Genomic DNA, 19003 nt, shown 5'->3' on the forward strand with positions numbered 1-19003 from the left:
AAATATATCCAGTTGAGTTTTAGATTCCGTGTGTGTATGTGTGTGTGTGTGTGTGTGTGTGTGTGTGTGTGTGTGTGTGTGTGTGTGTGTGTGTGTGTGTGTGTGTGTGTGTGTGTGTGTGTGTGTGTGTGTGTGTGTGTGTGTGTGTGTGTGTGTGTGTGTGTGTGTGTGTGTGTGTGTGTGTGTGTGTGTGTGTGTGTGTGTGTGTGTATGTATGTGTGTGTGTCAGGGGATAGAAGTCAAGAAGAGCCACCGACGCCAACTAAAGCTTGAACCGGGTACCTGGGACTCCCACGATATACCCATGGCAACGTTCAGTATGGATAAACAAAATGTTTGAAGCCATGCGTCATCAAAACCATAATTTGCATCACCACAAATACACTTTTCAACAATCTTCAACTGGCAGTTAAGTTTTAGATTCCATACACAAACATGAAAGATCCAGGATTAAATCAAATTGTCAAGATTATGAGACTTCAGTAGAGAACATATTTCAAGATAATGGGGCTAGATCGAGGGGGGTGACACATCTAAATCTAAATTCTAAATGTTCAAAAAATCTCACACTAACGAATTAATCTTTAAATCTTCTTTAATTTGTCGCATCTACTTGCATCGTGCATCATCTTATTGCAGGAAAGCTTCACCAACAAATACCAACAAAAAGTTTATAAATTTATAATAGGTTAATAGATCAACGATTTTTAAACATGCGCATTCAATCTCGACGACTTCTAGTTCTGCATGTCAACGCCTTTGGCTCTCCTTTCTCTCATACAGGCATGGAAAATCATTTGCATTCAATTACATTCATTTGTCCCTAACTTTTTTCATCAACGGAATTCCGCAAAATAAAATCGATGTTTTGTAGGCTTTGTTATAAGCTACAACTTTTGTTAACAACTCAAATCCGTATCTCTTATGCATCACGAACTAGAGCGAGCAGAACTTGCTACTGTTTTTCAGTGAATGTATTTTACATTCACTGAAAAACAGTAGCAAGTTCTGCTCGCTCTAGTTCGTGATGCATAAGAGATACAGATTTGAGTTATGGGCAAAAGTTGTAGCTAATAACAAAACCTACAAAAGCTCTTTGCATTATTTTGCGGAATGCTGTTGATGAAAAAAGTTAGAGGCAAATGAATGTAAATGAATGCATGAAATGAATGTAAATGATTTTCCATGCCTGATCCTATGCATCTACGAAGAATCAACTAAGCACTCATTTATTTGGCAGATTTCAATCGACTCGCATATTTTTGTAGACTTTATGCTTGATTATGTGATTATTATGTTACATATTACCGTATATCAAAAATGCGGGATGATGAGGGACCATCAGGGCACCCAATTAAAGCGATTTGGATGGAGAGAGTGAAGATATCTACTCCCTGTTGCTAACATTTCTTGGATAAAGGGCGGGCTCTTCTCCCCCATTCATTGGGGCATCTTCCTGTTGGATGGCTCGTTTACTGACCAATTGGCTGATCAAGTTGTTGGAAGGAGATTCATAACTGTCCCAAGGAAATGAAAAGGCGAATTGCCATTCATTTTCGACCCTTCATACAGCGATGTTGCTGATGACAATCAGAGGTTATTAAGCTTGATCAAGTTCAGCAGTGAGGAGAGCCCACAGCTATCGGACTAGTTTCCGTGCTACAATGAGTGGAAGACCACTATCATCAACATCATCATCATCACCGTCTCCAGCAAAAAGTAAATAAATTTGATCAAATGCTGTCCTGCTACGATTTTTGTTAATTTTGAAGGGCAGCTATGGAAACGTTATATCTAGATAGAGCTGTATTTAAGGCGTAACAGGTTTTGTAAACATTGAATTCTCTCGTTGATTTCTATGAACTCAAGGCACGCCTACACAAACCAACATTCCATCGGATAGGGGAAGTCTTCCTCTACTCGATAGTGATGTCGATTTGCCAGGGAGAGTCATGACTTTCGAGAAACCATCGAGAGAAGTAATTGTTTACAAAAGCTGTTACGCCCTAATTCCAGCTCTATCTAGATATTAAAACAATAAAAATGCTTCTTAAATCTGGAAGCTTCATTTAAAACCTTCTTTAGAATTTTATTTTAGAAACTTATTCTAGTAGACCTTTCGCTACTTATCCGTTTTGCCAAGAAAGACCTTTCGAAGCCTGTTTTTTTCCTTGGTTTGTTTTCCGTCGATCTTGTCATCAACTCATGAACCGGGGACCAACGGCTTTACTTCCCTTAGGCGTGATCAGAGATGTTATGCCTCAGAACATCCCGGCGGCGCCAACTGGGATTGAACCCAGGCCTGCTGGGGTGAGAGGCAATCACGCTTACCACTACACCACCGGCGCTGCTCGATTTCGAAGCCTGTTATCTGGATAGAATCCTCGTTTTGCCTTTCAAAACAAAGTTACTTTCCCCGCCAACCCCTGAGTTAGAGCGCTGATCGTTCATTGGCGGCACAGGTGCTAAAAAGTGTTGTTATCTGGTCTTAGTTGGGATGATGAAGCGGTAGTTTTCAGAATTTCTGTATAGGAACGATGAGACCTAGCTTCCAAAGATCACTCGAGTTTCTTGCTCTGTTGTTTGTACTGTGAACAATATGAGATCGATGAGAAGTCTGCACCTAGGCTGACCTAGCAGGTTTGCAAATTAAGCGCTATAATCAAGCGAACTTTTCAATCCAATCTGGACCTTCTGTAGGGTTCCATACTACAGCATATCTTTGCAGGCCACACTTGCCTCGGTAACCTCTTCTTCAATTTTTATATCGCGAGGGGGATGTAGATTGATCAAACACTCACAGGCAACAATTTTGACACTGAACTCAGCGGGATACTGCTAAATATTTAGATTTTTTGAGAAGTCAGCAGTATCGCACAATACTTCGGTAATCACTCCTTCAATACCCACATTGTACTTAGGGGCTGTTCATTAACTACGTAGACAGTTTTTTGGGATTCTTGACCCCCCCCCCTCCCCCTGCGTAGACAATTTCCCATACATTTTTTTTAAATGTGTATGAGCAGTAGATAATTGCCAACCCCCCCCCCCCCCTTAAACTCTGTCTACGTAGTTTATGAACAGCCCCTTAGGAATGCAGACGCGATGGTTTTTGGAAACACGCCTACAGGCCTAAATATTGAATCTAAACACAGGTAAATTCAGCCCAGTAACTAGATTTTCAGGGTCCTCCCTTAGCTCACTCGGTAAAGGCACATCTACGAAGTAAGACCATGCTGGAGGTTTCTGGGTTCGATTCCCAGTCCGGTCTAGAAATTTGTCGAATTGGAAAGTTTCTCGACTTCCGTGGGCATAGATTATGATTGCATTTGCCATGCAATTATACTAATTCAAAAATGGTACAGGCATCGAAAGCTCTCAATTAATAACTGTGAAAGTGCACCTAGAACACTAAGTTGAGAGCACACAATATGCTAATATGCGATAAGCTTGCAATGCGAAGAATAAGAAGAAGAAGAAGAAGAAGAACTAGATTTAAAAGGGGGAAGATTCCCCGTCAATCTTACTTCGCTAACCGATTCTTCAATGTCCACTCTGTGAATGGGGGTGAAGACTCAGTACTCCACTGAAAAATGCTGTGAGCACCTTTTCTCACGAGAAGCACAGTTCGTTTGGCTTTACATATTCGAAAAATCAACGTGCGAAAGTTTGGTTATCGAACTTTTCTCACATCCTACCCAACTAAAATAAACGATTCACAAAACGTAAAACTCGAATCCACTCGAATTTGAAAGCCTCCCATACCCAACTGCCAACTTGTCCAGCCCTCACCCATTCCAGTGCTTCATTGGCCTCGTTATCGTCCGTAAAACACACAAATTCACCTACTACAACTGAAACAAACAGCACAATCGCCACGGGAGCCCAGAACTGCCTGCCTGATAGTTAATTCGACAGGGGGCCAACGTCGAATCCTTGTGCACGGCTGCCCTCTTCAAATACGCACCGATGTTGACCCCCGTGCCCTGAACCGAACGCTCTCGACCACACTATTTTATTTCTTCGACAAAAGTTCCAACCGGAGCAGCAGCTGGCAGAGATGAGGCGACATACCTACTTGATAATGGCTCTTAGTTACATTGTAAAGCACTCGATTTAATCTACTGTGAGGCATTGTTTTCCCGCACAGCGTGTGGGTGGGCATTTTCCAAGCATAAACTTTATGCAAACTTGGGTCGGCAGTTTGTTATCGAAAGTGACAAGTCCACAAGGACAAGTGTGCTGTGTGCGAAAGCAAGCAGGCAAGCAAGCAAAGAAAGTCTCTCGGATGTGGGTGGATTCTGTGGTGCGAACGATGGCCTGAGTAAATATCTGCGTAGGTGGCAAGATAATTAACAAATTTCATAGCCTTCAAGGTATGGGTTCTGTGGATGGCAGTTACCGATTGGAATTGTAGGAGGAAAATTTTACACAGGTGAACTTTGATCTGTAGGGGTTGGATCTAATTTTCGGCCTACTAAGCACAAGCCGCACTTCAGCTCTCTTTTTCGAGCGGATGTTTTGGCAAAATGGAATGTTTCTACTACAGATGACTGCTAAATTTATTTACTTTTCCATATGTATACCGTTGGATTTGATAGAGTCACGAATTTGTTAATATTTTGTAAAAAGTACCACACTGCTTCTTGGTTCCATATTCGGCCTACGGGTTTCAATTTCGTACAAACACATAGGAATGTCATTGGATGGCAAAAATGGAATGGAAAAATATATTCACTTGGAGTGTTTCATTTGTTCTTCAGAACAAGGAGTGTAAATATGGATACTTTGCGCTCTTGAAGGCTTTGTGTTGTATATAGCTTTTGAACTAACCAGCGGCTAAAAATCATTAAATTAAAAAAAAATATAAAAGGAAATTAGAACAAATAGAAAAGTTAAAAAAGTGTTTGAACTAAATTATCGTACCAAGCGTCTAATTGAATCGTTAACGCCGACATCATAGATATGTTTGATGCATTTTTCTCGATAGGACGCAAATGGGCGATTAGGCCGAACCAAATATTTACCCCATTCACTGACGTTGTGGATATGATAAAATTGTTATTCGGCTCCGTAAAGCTAACAGCATTAGTGTCATAACAAAAGAAGTTTGTCTCATCTCTCAGGGGAAATGGAACACAAAAGCAGCTCCGTTAAGTTGAAATCCCATACAAACAGTGTTTGCCATCTTCTACTGCATCAGTTTTCCGTCATGTAGCATGCAAGACCTGTATCGTTTCCAGCGATTGTTGATGCGGAAAGATTACCTTTCCAACCTTGTGGTTTGACTGCTGTAAGCTACCACCACCACCACTACCATTCACAGTCACTAACTTTACGACATCCGCAAAGGATTAACTGAGGGAGATGCCTACCGGGGGCGGTGCAGTTTACCGTATCCAAATAAAAGAATATCCCTGAACTGGGAAAAAAGCGAACATGGAAAATTTATTCGATTCGCTCAGCTGCTTCGTTTCGTATTTATTTTGCAAGTCGAATCAAATGCTTCCGACTCATGCCATCTATCTTGTACTTCTCCCTTACAGAGGCTCAGGTGAACGAGAGTTGCTTCTTCACCGAGCAATGCGAGCAGATGACGGAGCAAACGGAGTGCCGCGACGGACGATGCATCTGCCGCTTCGAGATGAACCCCATCTTCAAGCCGGACGGAACGGTCGAGTGTCGAGGTAAGTTTCGGAGGTTAGCCCAGATGAAGTGGAAACTTTGAAATACCGGCCAAGTATAGCGGCATTATTTCGGTGATTCTTCTTCAATTATAAAGTTTTTCAATTTCCTATCTGATTGAACGCCAGGTGTATTTGGAATAAATCTTCTGCGAGATCGACGGAATGTATTACCGCTACTTTTTAAAGAACGAGCTAGAGTGTCAATATTTCAGATTTATAACGGTCTTCTACGAAGTCAAGGGCAATTTGTAATAGTAGAGACAACATCATTTGTTATTAGAAAACTTCACTAAAACTCAGGTAGCTTGGTAGAACGTCGAGGAATTTCGCAGAACTCTAGGAAACTTCGAAAAACTTCAGATAACTACGTAGAAATTAAGGGCTTTTTTTGAAAGTGCAGTAAATTTTGTAAAACTTCAGCTAACTTTGTAGAAGCTCAGCAAGTTTTGTAGAAGTTCAGATAAAGTTGTACAAAGTCGATCATACCGAATCAAAATTGAATCGATTCGACTCAATTTTGTCAAAAGTGAGTAGAATTTTCCGGGCTTGTCCTGTAGAAACTTCCCGAATTTTATGAAATTCTATAGAGGTTTCACTCAGTGTATAAGTATACTCCAAGACTCAATTTTGGGTCGGTTTGATCGACCGTTTAGAAGTTCATCAAACTTTGTAGGCATTTCATAGAAATTTGTAAAATATTGTTGAAAATCAGGGAACTTGTTACATGTCCAGGGAACTTCGCAGAAATTCGTAGAACTTCAGAGAACTTCAAAGAACTTCGTAGAAATTAAGGGAACTTTGTAAAAGATTGGATAAATTCATAGATGTTAAGAGAACCTTCGTTTAGTTACAGGTATCATCAGAAAAGTTCGGGAGTCTTGCTTAAACTTCATGCTACTTCGTTGAAGTTTAATGGACTTGGAATAGGTCAGAGAATGTCCAGGAAGCTTCGCAGAACTTTAGGGAACATCGCAGAAAAACAACGACGTTCTATAAAGTCCTGGGAACTTTGTAGAAGTACAGTGAATTTCATTGTGGTTTAATGAATTTTGCAAAAGTGAATTACGTAGCAATCAGCGAAACTTCTTAGAGCATTATAGAAGTGCAGGGAATTTTGATAAAGTTCAAGGAACTTTTTAGAAGTTCGGTAAACTTTGTTAAAGCTCAGTAAATTTTGTAGAAGCCAGGTAAAACCACAGATGCTCAGAGAATATCCTGGGGGACCTGCTCTTTATTGATATTCTGAGCAACTGATCAAAAATTCAAATGTCATCTCCCAGATATTCTTCCTTAGATGGCAGGTTGATCGAAAAGTATTCGAAAGATCTTCAGGTTTCTAGCTAGTTTTCAAGACTTCACGTTATTTGCATATTGTTCTGAAGATCTCCAGCTGTTCAAAAATTAAAATGAGCCTTTAAAATATCCTTAGGGAGTGCTGAAAAGATCTCCAGCTGATCCAGCTGATCCAGTTAAGTCCTCTGGTAATTTTCTCAACACTTCAGGATGATCGTGTATTATGCTCAAATTGCTCAAATACTCTGACAAGGTCGATTTGGTATTATTCTGCAAAACAAAACACTGATTTTGATTGATGAATTTAAGTGACGGTCGACCAGTAGATGAAAATGATGTGGAAAATGATTATGACGTTTTGCTACCTGTCTAATCGTATCGAATATTTTTTAGAACATCATCATTTTTGTATTTGCAAATCTGAAAACTAGGTGTCGCATGGCCAGTTTTCCTTTGCTTAAAATCATCAATTGGGTTGTTTATCTTTGAAAAATATACCGATATACATCATCTGATAGAGCTTCGTTTTCTGAGCACAACTGTATTTCTATCGATCCCGTAGACATTCATCTCGGTTTTTTAATCAAGATTTAAATTTTTGATCGTTGACACTACATCTATTCGCTGACAGCTCGCTTCCATACAAAGTCCCACCTAGGGGCGCTAAGATGGTGATTTTTGCTAATGCAATCATACTTATTTTAAATAGTTACAGTTAGAGTCGGTGTATAATGAGTCACGTCAAGAGTGAAGCCAAGTCTACCTATTGAACTGTCAAACCGGCTACCTATCGTGCATAGTAAACAAGCATTACGATGCTATGAAAGGTCCACGAAAGGTGTTGCAATTAAATATAAAATATAATCGAAGAAATGATCAGTAATGACAATTTCTACTATTTTTCTTTAAGATAATTCGACAAAATCACTGATATAATGATTTACTACAGTCGTTACTTTTTTTCCTCGCTAGAAGTCATTTGAAGTTGATGCAGAAGTCTTCTGTTGCCAAGTGGAAAGAAAGAGAATCTTTCGAAAACCGTGATGCGAGTTCAATTGTTTTTCTCTTGGCGTGACTCGTTATACACCGACTCTAGTTACAGTGTACCAAAATTGATGAAATTTTGGATTTCGGTTTCATTTTTAATGCCGATAACGAATATGTATTTACCTCAATACCCCTAAACAACCCAATTAGGGAATCAAAGCAAAGTCAGACCCACAGTTACAAAAATAATAATGTACACGGCGAATGAGAACGACCCAAATTTGAGTTTAGTTCACTCATAATCGCCAAAAGAGCAGAACTCAGCGATGAGTAAATTTGTCTCATGGTTTCCTGTGGAAAACCTAAAAAACCTGCCGGAAAATGAGGAAATTGACGAAAATTTATTCAGTCTCGGAGTAGTACCAATAGAATGAGTGAATCCAATTTTTACTTTTCTCAAATTCGGGAATTTTTCCCTGGAAAATCCTGGAAAAACCTGGGAAAACATGAGGCAAATTTACTCATCGCTGAGTTCCTGCACTTTTGGCGATTATGAGTGAACTAAACTAAAATTTGGGTCGTTCTCATTCGGCGTGTACTTAAAAAATGCCATTCGATTTTAACAGACACCAAAACGTCATTACTCTTTTAAGCAGCTCGCCATATATGAGTCAATTGATGACCTGATTCTTCAGTTACGTTATTCATAATTAACATTTTTATGAAAGTGCTTAAAATATGAAGCGAAAATCTGTATTTCTGTACCAAAAATCTTCACATAACATGACTTCAAAATGTCGGCGGGAAAAAATATCTTCACAGAATTTCAAATGTCTTCAACATGAACAAATATCTTCAAACCTGGCAGCCCTGCGCCACACAGAGCTGTTTCTGATTAAACCAGGGGAACGACACATCCTCATCCCACATTGATTTGATCCTCAAATCCGCATTCTCATCCAAATCACAGTTCAGAATTTGGTTTTTCCATTCCAGACATCCGTTTTCTATTTTTATTCATCCCTGTCTATTTATTTGAAAGATATCTTGAGCATTCCTGTTGATGCTTCTATCTATTCCAATCTATTCTATTTTGATATAAAATGCATCGGAAAAAGTGTTGTTCTCTCTAGATTCAACTCTTGAATGAATTTTGACAGGAGGCGGTTATTTAACGGCTGCAAGAAACAACATCAATATCATCAAATTCTGTCAGGAGAACCAGCTTCTGTCATTTCGTAAATTGGGCTACACCATCAACAGACATAGCAGTACAGTCATAGAGGTAACTCTAAGACCACTGGGTCCCGAAGAAAATCATTATTATTTTTGGCTCACTCAGTACCAGAACAACGGTCCCAAGCAGTCCCAAGCTATTTCACTCACCCCTGCATGTTCTGCATGAATCCACACACCCCTGATGTTATCTGTCAAACTTTCATAGCGAATCAAAACAAACATAGTGTAGTAATAGAATTTCAACTAGAATAGGGTACGTTAATCGTTTGCTTGGGACCAATAGACTACTAAAAAGGTGAGCCAATTTAAAATCGTTAGTTTCGTATTGATTGTTGGTTGTACCATAGAGGTAACTCTAAGACCAGAAGGTCCCGAAGAAACGTGCTCAACTTTCTGACTCAGCTCTGGTACTATCTTCGGTCCCAAGCTAATCGATGCACTCCTCGAAGCATAGGAAAATCCACGAACCCCTCATTCTATCTATCAAACTTTCATAGCGAATCAAAACAAACATAGTGTAGTACTAGAATTTTGACTGGAATGGAGACCGTGAATCGATTTGCTTGGGACCAATAGGCTAGTCAAGTAGTGAGCCAATTTTAAATCGTTAGTTTCCAACCTGTGGCAGTACTGCGATAGTACAGTAGGGAAGGGACGAGGGGTGGCATACTCGCTCTTGTTTAGTATTATAGCGGTAAGCTACATCGTGGAAAATAAGCCAATCTCGAATTATCCTCAATTTTGCTATGCACCTTGCACCACCCTATGGTATTATGATAGAGGTAACTCTAAGACCATCCCTCGGTTCCGAAGAAACGTGCTCTACTTTTTGGCTCAGCTCTGGTACTCTCTTCGGTCCCAAGCTACTCGATGCACCCCTCGAAACCTAGGAAAATCCAGGAACCCCTTATTTTATCTGTCAAAGTTTCATAGATAATCAAAACAAACATAGTGTAGTACCAGAATGGGGGTACGTTCTTCGATGTAGTTGGGATCGATAAGCTAGTCCAGTGTGAGCCAATTTAAAATCGTTAGTTTACACCGGTTGGTATTATCCTCATTTCTAATCTCGGATACAACTTTAATACGCCGATTTCAGCGTATTAGCATAGAGGTAACTCTAAGACCACTGGGTCCCGAAGAAAATCATTATTATTTTTGGCTCACTCAGTACCAGAACAACGGTCCCAAGCAGTCCCAAGCTATTTCACTCACCCCTGCATGTTCTGCATGAATCCACACACCCCTGATGTTATCTGTCAAACTTTCATAGCGAATCAAAACAAACATAGTGTAGTAATAGAATTTCAACTACAAAAGGGTACGTTAATCGTTTGCTTGGGACCAATAGGCTACTAAAGTGGTGAGCCAATTTAAAACCGTTAGTTTCGTATTGATTGTTGGTATTAGAGAAAATCTCGGATTCGCAAAAAGAACGCTGCGAAAACAAAATCTGCTCTCATGGCTTTCACACGTACATATGTAGAAGCATCAAATGTAATTTTTGTCTGTTTACATTTGCGGAATCAGATTCGTTGCAGCTGTTCCGACCGCAGCTACACTGTACCAAAACATCATCCGCCGTTCGAATGAAACTTCAGACCATTCAATTCGAATCATCTATATCACTTTTTCGAATGATAGCTGCATCCGGATGACCTCTCGCATACAGAATGAACCGAGTGATCTCAGTTGAAATACGTAATGCTCTCTGTAGAATGATTGTCATCCCAAATTGAAATGCATATGGTATTGGTTGAGCCCCATAACGCAAATCATCTAAAACCATGATGTAAATACTTCTACCGAACGTCATTTCCTGATCTCAGCAGACAAGCAAGGTCGAAACATAGTCATCGCTATCAGAGGTGGTACGAACATTGATAAAGCTTGGATGCCGAAGATTGTCTATTTCGTAGTGGAGGTCGGAGGAAGTTTCCTCTACCAACAAACGATTTTGTATCCATGAATGGCTGTTCATGGCTATTCAATATGGAATAAAAACAATCGAATTATAAAAATAAGTTTAAATCATTTTCAAGCCATCTTATTCTTAAATTGTTGTCATGTGAGCGCTGTTGACATTGGATGACAGTCATATGGTTGCTCATCAGCAGATGACGAATTCAACCATATGGCAATCATCCGAAATTCTCTGAAATATTCGCCGGAAATTTTGTGAAGTTCTCATCGGAAGTTCTCTGAACTTTTCGTCGGATGTTCTCAGAACTTCTCTGAACTTCTCCTTGGATGTTCGCTGAATTTCTTTTCGGAAGCTTTGAACTTCTCCTCGCAAGAGTTTTGAACTTCTCACCGGAAGTTCTCTGAAGCTCTCCTAGTTCTCTGAACTTCTCGGAATTCCTCTGGAATTCTTGCCGGAAGTTCAGTTAACTTCTTCTCTGACGTTTTGTGAAGTTCTCAGAAGATCTCTGAAATTCTCGTCGGACGTACTAAGAACATCCTCTGAACATTAGAACCTCTCTTCAGAAGCTCTCTGAACTTCTCTTCGGAACTTCATAGAACTTAAATGAAGATCTGTGAACCTTTCGGAACTTCTCTTCGGAGAACTCCTCGAACTTCTTTTCGGAAAATCTCTGAACTTCTCATCAGAAGTTCTCTGAATCTCTGGTCAGAAATTCTCTTAACTTCTTAGCGGGAGTTCTCTGAGCTTTTGATCGAACTTCAGGGAACTTTGATGAAGTTCTGTGAAGCTTAGGGATTTTTTTAAGTACTCTAAAATTCTGGGAAGTTCTGTAAACTTTTCCTTTGATGTTCTGTGAATTTCGCCTGAAGTTCAGATAATTTCGCCTGAACTTCAGAGAACTTTGCTTGAAGTTCAGGGAACTTCCTTTTATGATCAGAGAACTTCCCTTGAAGTTATCAGATCATTCGTCAACTGCATAGGAACTCTTTAAAGCTCATAAGGAAAGTTCTGTGAACTTCAAGGATGTATTGTAAACTCTAAAGAAGTTCAGCGCAGCGCAGTGATCTTCAGAGAAATTCTTCGAACAAAAATTGCTGAGAACTTCGCCGAATTTTGCGAACTTCAAGTTTAATCTAGTGATCTTCAAAGGATGAGGTGACATGTTACTTCATCTGGATAGCGAGCTACCTCACATCTCACACCACGCAGAAAAGGCCTGAAATTAAAATCTCTGCAGTATGCATAGCCTCTCTGAAGAACAGAGGAAATTGGTAAGAGTACTCTAAAGTTTGTAAAACCACTCTGAAGTAGGACCGACTTCATTAGAACGCATAGGACTTTTCTTAGGGTAGCAGAGTTTAGCTGAAGTACACAGAACTTCTCTTTGAACTTCTATGATGTCTGCAGAACAGTTTTGAGATGTTCAGTGTAATTTAGAGACCTCTACTAAAGCTATTTAAAGTTCATTGAGCTCATCTGAGCTTTTCAAAACTTCTATGAAATTTGTTAATTATTTCTGCTAATTGCAGATTGGTGCATAAAAAGACGTTGGAGAATATGATGGACTTTATGGAAAATGAATTGAACGGTTGGACTTATAAAGGAAGTGGGCTTGGAAAACGGTGCATGGTTTGCGACGATGAATAGCTTGGAGACTATGGGGCTTAGTTGGGTGATATTGAACTTGTTAGTGACTTAAGGGTGTGTGTTTTGGACTGGTTGGCAAATCGCTGGATGCCGTTGTCTAGTGTAAAGTGTTCAGTCTGTGCAACCTCAGGTTGAAGATGGTGACAAAGGTATTGTTTTACTCTTCAATGAGACCCAGCGATCTTCCGACCAGTCCTAATTACTCATCGTCAAGTCCACGGAAAACACTAACAACAAGTCCGATATCACGTTCGCGATTCATCGGATTACGCTGACGATGAGAAGCGTCCTTGATCAATGCGGCAGTACAGCATCTTCGAAATAATCTTCTTACACTACGTTACAATATCCAGCTGCTTAAGTAATTTTTTTTGGCATACATCACACAGCAACCTAAAACACATTGGCATGATCAAGATTAATCACGCTTGCCTGGACACCCAAGTAACAATTCAAGCTGAACTGTAAGAACAGAAGCTGATTTTTGGTTGATTTAAGGTGTACAAAGCTGATTAACACCACGCTAAATATATTAATGATTAGTGTGCATAAAGCGAATTGTATCCCCATAATTCAACCTCATTATGTTAGCTGAGCTAAAGATTAAACAAGACTTATTCAAGCTTGACACTTCTCCACAAATCAGTAATGCGCTACAAATATGTTGATAGCCTGATATAAGATTAGTAATCTTTTGCAGAATTTCGTAAAATGTCGTCAGCGTCGCTCGTTGCATTTCCGGCATTTTAGTTCTTCCAAATTCACTGCCTACCTTACTAATCCCAAGCAGCGCCAGCACTAGAGACAAGGAAGACATTTTTTTTAGAAATGGCTCCAGATGGAAGTGGACTACGACGTCGGAATTATTAAAACTTGTATTTCTGTGTTTCGACTGTTCGTTACTTTATATTCCACTGAACTTTAAGATCGTATTTCAAAAATATAACTCAATTATGGCCTCCAAATGACCTTCAAAATAATTCGCGCACTTGTGTCCACATTGTGTTACCTGTACTTGAAAATGAGAGGAATGTTTTACTGTCACAATTTGTTGCTTACAATTCTACATTGCTGTATAATACTCTTCCGGTTGCTATTATTCAACTTAAATTTGACGTGCTTCAAGTTAATGATCATACCTATTGACACACATATACCTAAGTGGTCCAGTAGGTATGGTTGATGTCTGTGAATCGGCGACTACTGGTTCGAATCCCGAAATGCAAAGGTTATTTTTAGATTTATAATATAAAAATCCAATGTAAATCCAATTAGTCAGCAACAAAATAAGACAGTCCCATAAAAAAAAAATAGATATGAAATGGTCTCCTATTCCATTTTTTTGAAATAAAACTAGAAGGCTGAACAAGGGTTGGAAAAGACCAGATTTAGATGTTTAAAAGCTGAACAAAGCAGTTATTCAAATTAAGGCTGAATTGAAATCGATGAAACAATACTTGTTAAGCATCAAATTGTTAACTGGGCAGCATCGTCGTCCTGGAATACATTGGGTATAATTTTCTTCAAATTTAACTGGTTTTATTTTATTTTATTTGTCGTCAATCAGTGTAGACCAACAATTTAAATAGGCGGACAACCAAACGTATCCACGCAATCTAGCACCAGTATCTGAAAGAACAAAACTTCCTTTATCGAATGGCATTATTAGTTTGCCAGGGTATGTTTTGTTTCTCAAGAAATTTGCGTTTAATGCTATTGTTTGAGTGTGGTTGTTCCGCCTATTTCAGATGTTGGTCTATTACTCTTCTCTGCCTGCATAACTGAATTCACTCACACCATGACCTTCTCTACTATGCGAAAGAGAATGGCTGCGTGCTTCCTTTTTTTTATCCTCTCTTGGTGCTTACCGAATGGGGTATTAAAATTGTGTCTAGTTTTATTAAAATCTGGATTAAATCGCGTATTATCCTCGATGGGGCTTACCGCCATTGGCCTAGTAAAACCCATGTGTATCAATTTATGGTGCTCCCAAAGGTCCAAAAACAGCTATCAAATTAACAAAATAACTTCCGAAATCAGTATGACAGTTGTTTGCCACCCCTGCTGGGCACGCTCTAGTGGTACACTGATCCAAAACATCCGCAATACTTCGAATGATTATTGCATTGCTCGAGCCCTTTAACAATATGCATTCGAATTTCGGATGATTTTCTTATGGTTGAATTCGTCGTCAGATGATGTACATCCATATGACTGTCATCCAAATACAGGATGATTTTCGTTTGAAAATTAGCTATAAAACATACGACACTCCGAGGACAAACATTTAAGAATAGTTTGACATGCAAGTGCTTTTAATTAGATTTATAATTTATGATTATCTACATTTCCATACTGAATAGCCATAATAAGCCATTCTATTAAGGATAGAAAATTTTTCCGTGGTGGAGGAAACCTCCTCCACCACGAATTAGCCAAACATTGGTTTTCATCCTTTACCTATGTTCGTAACAGCTCTGATAGCGATGCATATGCTTCCACCTCGTTTGTCAGCTCAGATCGGCAAATGACATTCGATAGAATTATTTACATCATCGTTTTGAATGATTTGCGTTATGGGGTTGAACCAATACCAAATGCATTTCGCATTTCAACTGAGGCCCTATCCCTTCTCATAACAATTTTCATCCAGTATTCTAGAGGAAAATCATCTGATTTCAAAACAACCATCGTCCGGTTGCAGGTATCATGCGAAAAAGCGATTTCGGTGCTTTGTTTTTAATGGTCTGAGGTTTCATTTGATCAGAGGATGATGTTTGTGTACAGTGTAGTACAACGGTGTACTCTGTATGTCCGTCGATAGTACTACTTACAAAGCAATACAAAACCAATGCCAGTTGAATCCTCTTAGCAAACGCAAACAAAATCTGGGATAAAGAAAAGCAATATTGAACATTGAATCAAATCACGCTTCCGTGTCGCGGTATTAATTTCCTCTCTAGATACCTCGCTGCGAACACGAAGGAAACTTGTCCAACTTCCGTCACGCCAGCCGTTTCCGATCTATATCTGTAACACCACAGAGACGGCACAACACAGACGCAGTCGATAAATTCCCCGAACCAATTTCGGATTGAATTGGAGTTTTTTTTTATCGCAAACGGCTACAGTACACTTACGATAATTCGACAACAACACGTTGATCCCTAATCGTTCCAACTCCGCAGGAAATATTGAGGTTAGACCACGTTGTCAAATTGACGGCAGTGTACTGTACTTGTCTTTATCGCACCTTCCCTCCCCCTCGCAAATCATGACCTGAACTCAATGAAGCATATTTAACCTGCTGCTCTTTTTCCAGCTAAATACGATACGTACTAATTTTCGTCAATTTTCTTCCACCTCCGTTCTTTTTCTCCTTCCCCACCGGTGTGCAGCAACGCTGAACAAACCAATCGTGCCGGAAAAGTACATCGATCCGACCATGATCGGAGTGCTGGTGGCGATGGCCGTCATGTTCATCATCATCTGCGTCGTCCTGCGGTTGTTTAGCAAGTAAGTAGCATTGTTGATTTTAATTGGCGATGAAGGGTAATTGAAAAAGGTAGGGGGCGAAGTTAATGATGAGAGCTGTTGAAGCCCTACACAGACTTGACTTGAGTGATTGACAGCTATTGATTACCACCCGAACGAACGGAGTTTTCATTCAAAAAAGGCAACTTCAATATTGATACAAATGAAGCTTTATTGGTACTGTCACTTAGTGCTAAATGTACCGGTTGACGTCCATTCCGGTTTCGTCGAACAGCTTTCGGAAGTATCCGTAGCGATTGAGCAGGAGATTCGCCGGGCTGTCAAACTCCACCGTTCGACCGGCGTCCATCACCAGCACGCGGTCACTGTCCATGATGGTGTGCAATCGGTGAGCTATCGTAAGGATGGTGCACTCCCGGAACTGGTGTCTGATCGTCGATTGGATCAATCTATCGGTTCTGGAATCGAAGGAAAATGTTGAAACTTAATAGGGGAAATGACGGCTTCGGCATGACAGACTATTTTCGGCAACCCAAATTGAAACAGTATTTTCACTGGATTTTCTTACGAAAACACTTTGCTGAATGCATGCAAACGATTCTTTATGCTTTCAGCTTCAATTTGACTATATTTTTATCACTGAGAAAAAGCAATCTAGCAGGGTTTTCTTGAAATGAAACACACGCACTACAAATTGTAGCTGATTTCGAGTTGCCGATAATAGAACAGCAGATTTACATGCAGTTCAAATGGAACGGTTGCCGAAGAAAAACTGGTTGCCGACAATACTCGCTCTCACTAGAGATGATTGGAGCTTTGTAAAAGCGTTTCAAAACAGTTTTTGACAATTCTTTCGACTGAAATTGTTAGAGCAGCTGGCAGCAAAAGATTGTAAACAAACCAATACTGCATATGTGTGCGTTCCATAGAGAAAAAGGCTATAGAAAGAAGGTAGCTGCTTAGGTTGCCGAGAATACGTAAATTCCCCTAGATGGTAGAGAATCTCATATTTTTTCATTTAAACCCACTCGAGCTTAAGGTCAAGTTTGTTCGACCTAGCTTATAAAAAATGCTATTTATTGAGAAAATTTCAAGTTGGACGCTTAAAAATCACAACATTTGGTCTTTTGAAATTTTGGCTTATAATAACTTTAAATTTTGGATCGCGGTAAGCCACGCTTGAAAGCTGCATGTTTTTCTTTTGCTGCGTATTTTTCACCAGCGAATTAATTTAAATATTCTGCTTTAAATTTTTTAATTTGTGTGCTGAAATTTTGTTTCAAGTGTTCATAAAGTTATCATTTAGTGATATATCGTGTTTTGCCTGCACACTAAAAAAATCTGAATTTTACTGGTGATGTAAACATCCATGCATGCAAACATTCATGCATGTAAACTTCCTTTTCACGTAAACTAGCAGCTTGCAAGAAATGTTGCAAACAAAGGTGGAAAGTTGCATACAATAAATGGAATATTGCATGACATGTCTCATAAATTTACACGATTTATAATGTAAATTTGTATGATTTATGACGCTCCATTTATGTGCATCATAGTAACGGAAATTTACATTACTTTTTTTTAGCTGTGTGTGTTTGCCTTGAGTGACTCGGTTGACCTTGAATTTAACCTCCTAAATATGTATACGACGCAGTTTCAGTTCTATTGTTCGGTGTCGGTTTTCATTGCCTCCCGGGAGCCCGGTTCTCCGAGTTCGGATGCTACACTTTTGGCGTGTAGTTCTATTGAGAGATCGGTCCGGTTGGTGAATTAGCCCGGGAACGTGTTGATAATATGTCCGTCGCGAGTTTTTGTGGTGATTCGGTGGCCAACGTTACCGTGAATCAGCAAGTTTTTCGCTTGCAAAAGTGCTCGGCTGCTGGTCTCTCTCCGGTGTCGGAGATTGCGAGCAATATGAAAGATGTCACGCTGGATACGCCCAAGACTGGACGGGTGGCAGTTGGTGTTCCTGGGGAAAGCACTAGACGCGAACCTCCCCCCAGATGACCATGGCAATGCAAGAAACTTTGTGTTCGTTGAAGGAAGTATTACGACAAAGGTGCATCACGAAATGAGTTGCAAAGCTTAGAGAAAATCAAAATCACGGAACGCATGGATTGGAGGATCAAATTAACATGGTGAGACCAGTCCAAATACATCTTAAAATTAAAAAAAAAAAACATGAACTAAATACGTGCCACGTTTGAAAAGAATATTTTCGAACCTGGAAGCGAGTATGTAATACCAATATCCATTTGATAACGGTGATGCATACATGCGGGGCTTATTGTAAGTGAAAGTAACCTCGGAATGGGCGTGACTCTGAATTTTTTTTCAGGATGGTTAGCAAATCGGGAGAAGCTGGTTAACCGGGAAATAACCAGGATTTTTAAAAGTAACTGGGAAAACTGGCAAAATCCCGGGAATATCAACACAAGCACATTATAAATCTTTGAAACTGCCGTGAACCTATCTTAAATTTGAGCGTATATGCACATCCCAAGGTTTTAAAGCATGCTACAAGTCTAAATCATAGTCTGCAGAACCCTCATAAAACCCCAATTGCTACTTGGGATATGTATGGCGACCCAAATAAAGCCAAACTATTTGTAGCAGGGCCCAACAAAGTCACTTTCAATCGAAAATCGTCAAGCGACGACGAAGCTGCCAACCAACTTTCTATTGAAAGTCATTCTGTTAGGATTGGGCGATCCTGGATCGATCTTTGGAA

At 39.7% G+C, this 19003-nt stretch overlaps 2 protein-coding genes across 6 annotated transcripts in view; one reads left to right on the forward strand and one right to left on the reverse strand.

Annotated features, from left to right (window-relative positions):
- jus (julius seizure) overlaps window positions 1-19003 on the forward strand; it is a 452703-nt gene that overhangs the window by 225233 nt on the left and 208467 nt on the right. For all 5 annotated transcript variants that reach the window (XM_065229845.1, XM_065229844.1, XM_065229846.1 and 2 more), the window contains exons 4-5: window positions 5547-5687; window positions 16176-16293. In XM_065229845.1, the coding sequence (XP_065085917.1) occupies window positions 5547-5687; window positions 16176-16293 (259 nt within the window). The remainder of the gene's footprint in view (window positions 1-5546; window positions 5688-16175; window positions 16294-19003) is intronic.
- LOC135707918 (ATP-binding cassette sub-family C member 4-like) overlaps window positions 16466-19003 on the reverse strand; it is a 30782-nt gene continuing 28244 nt past the window's right edge. Inside the window, exon 11 of the mRNA XM_065229836.1 lies at window positions 16466-16730. Coding sequence (XP_065085908.1) covers window positions 16505-16730 — 226 coding nt within the window. The 3' untranslated portion in view covers window positions 16466-16504. The remainder of the gene's footprint in view (window positions 16731-19003) is intronic.

The sequence above is a fragment of the Ochlerotatus camptorhynchus genome, unplaced genomic scaffold (assembly GCF_037179485.1).
Source record: "Ochlerotatus camptorhynchus isolate MF236.1 unplaced genomic scaffold, CSIRO-AGI_Acam_v1.1 ptg000323l, whole genome shotgun sequence".
NCBI classification, from domain to species: Eukaryota; Metazoa; Arthropoda; class Insecta; order Diptera; family Culicidae; genus Ochlerotatus; species Ochlerotatus camptorhynchus.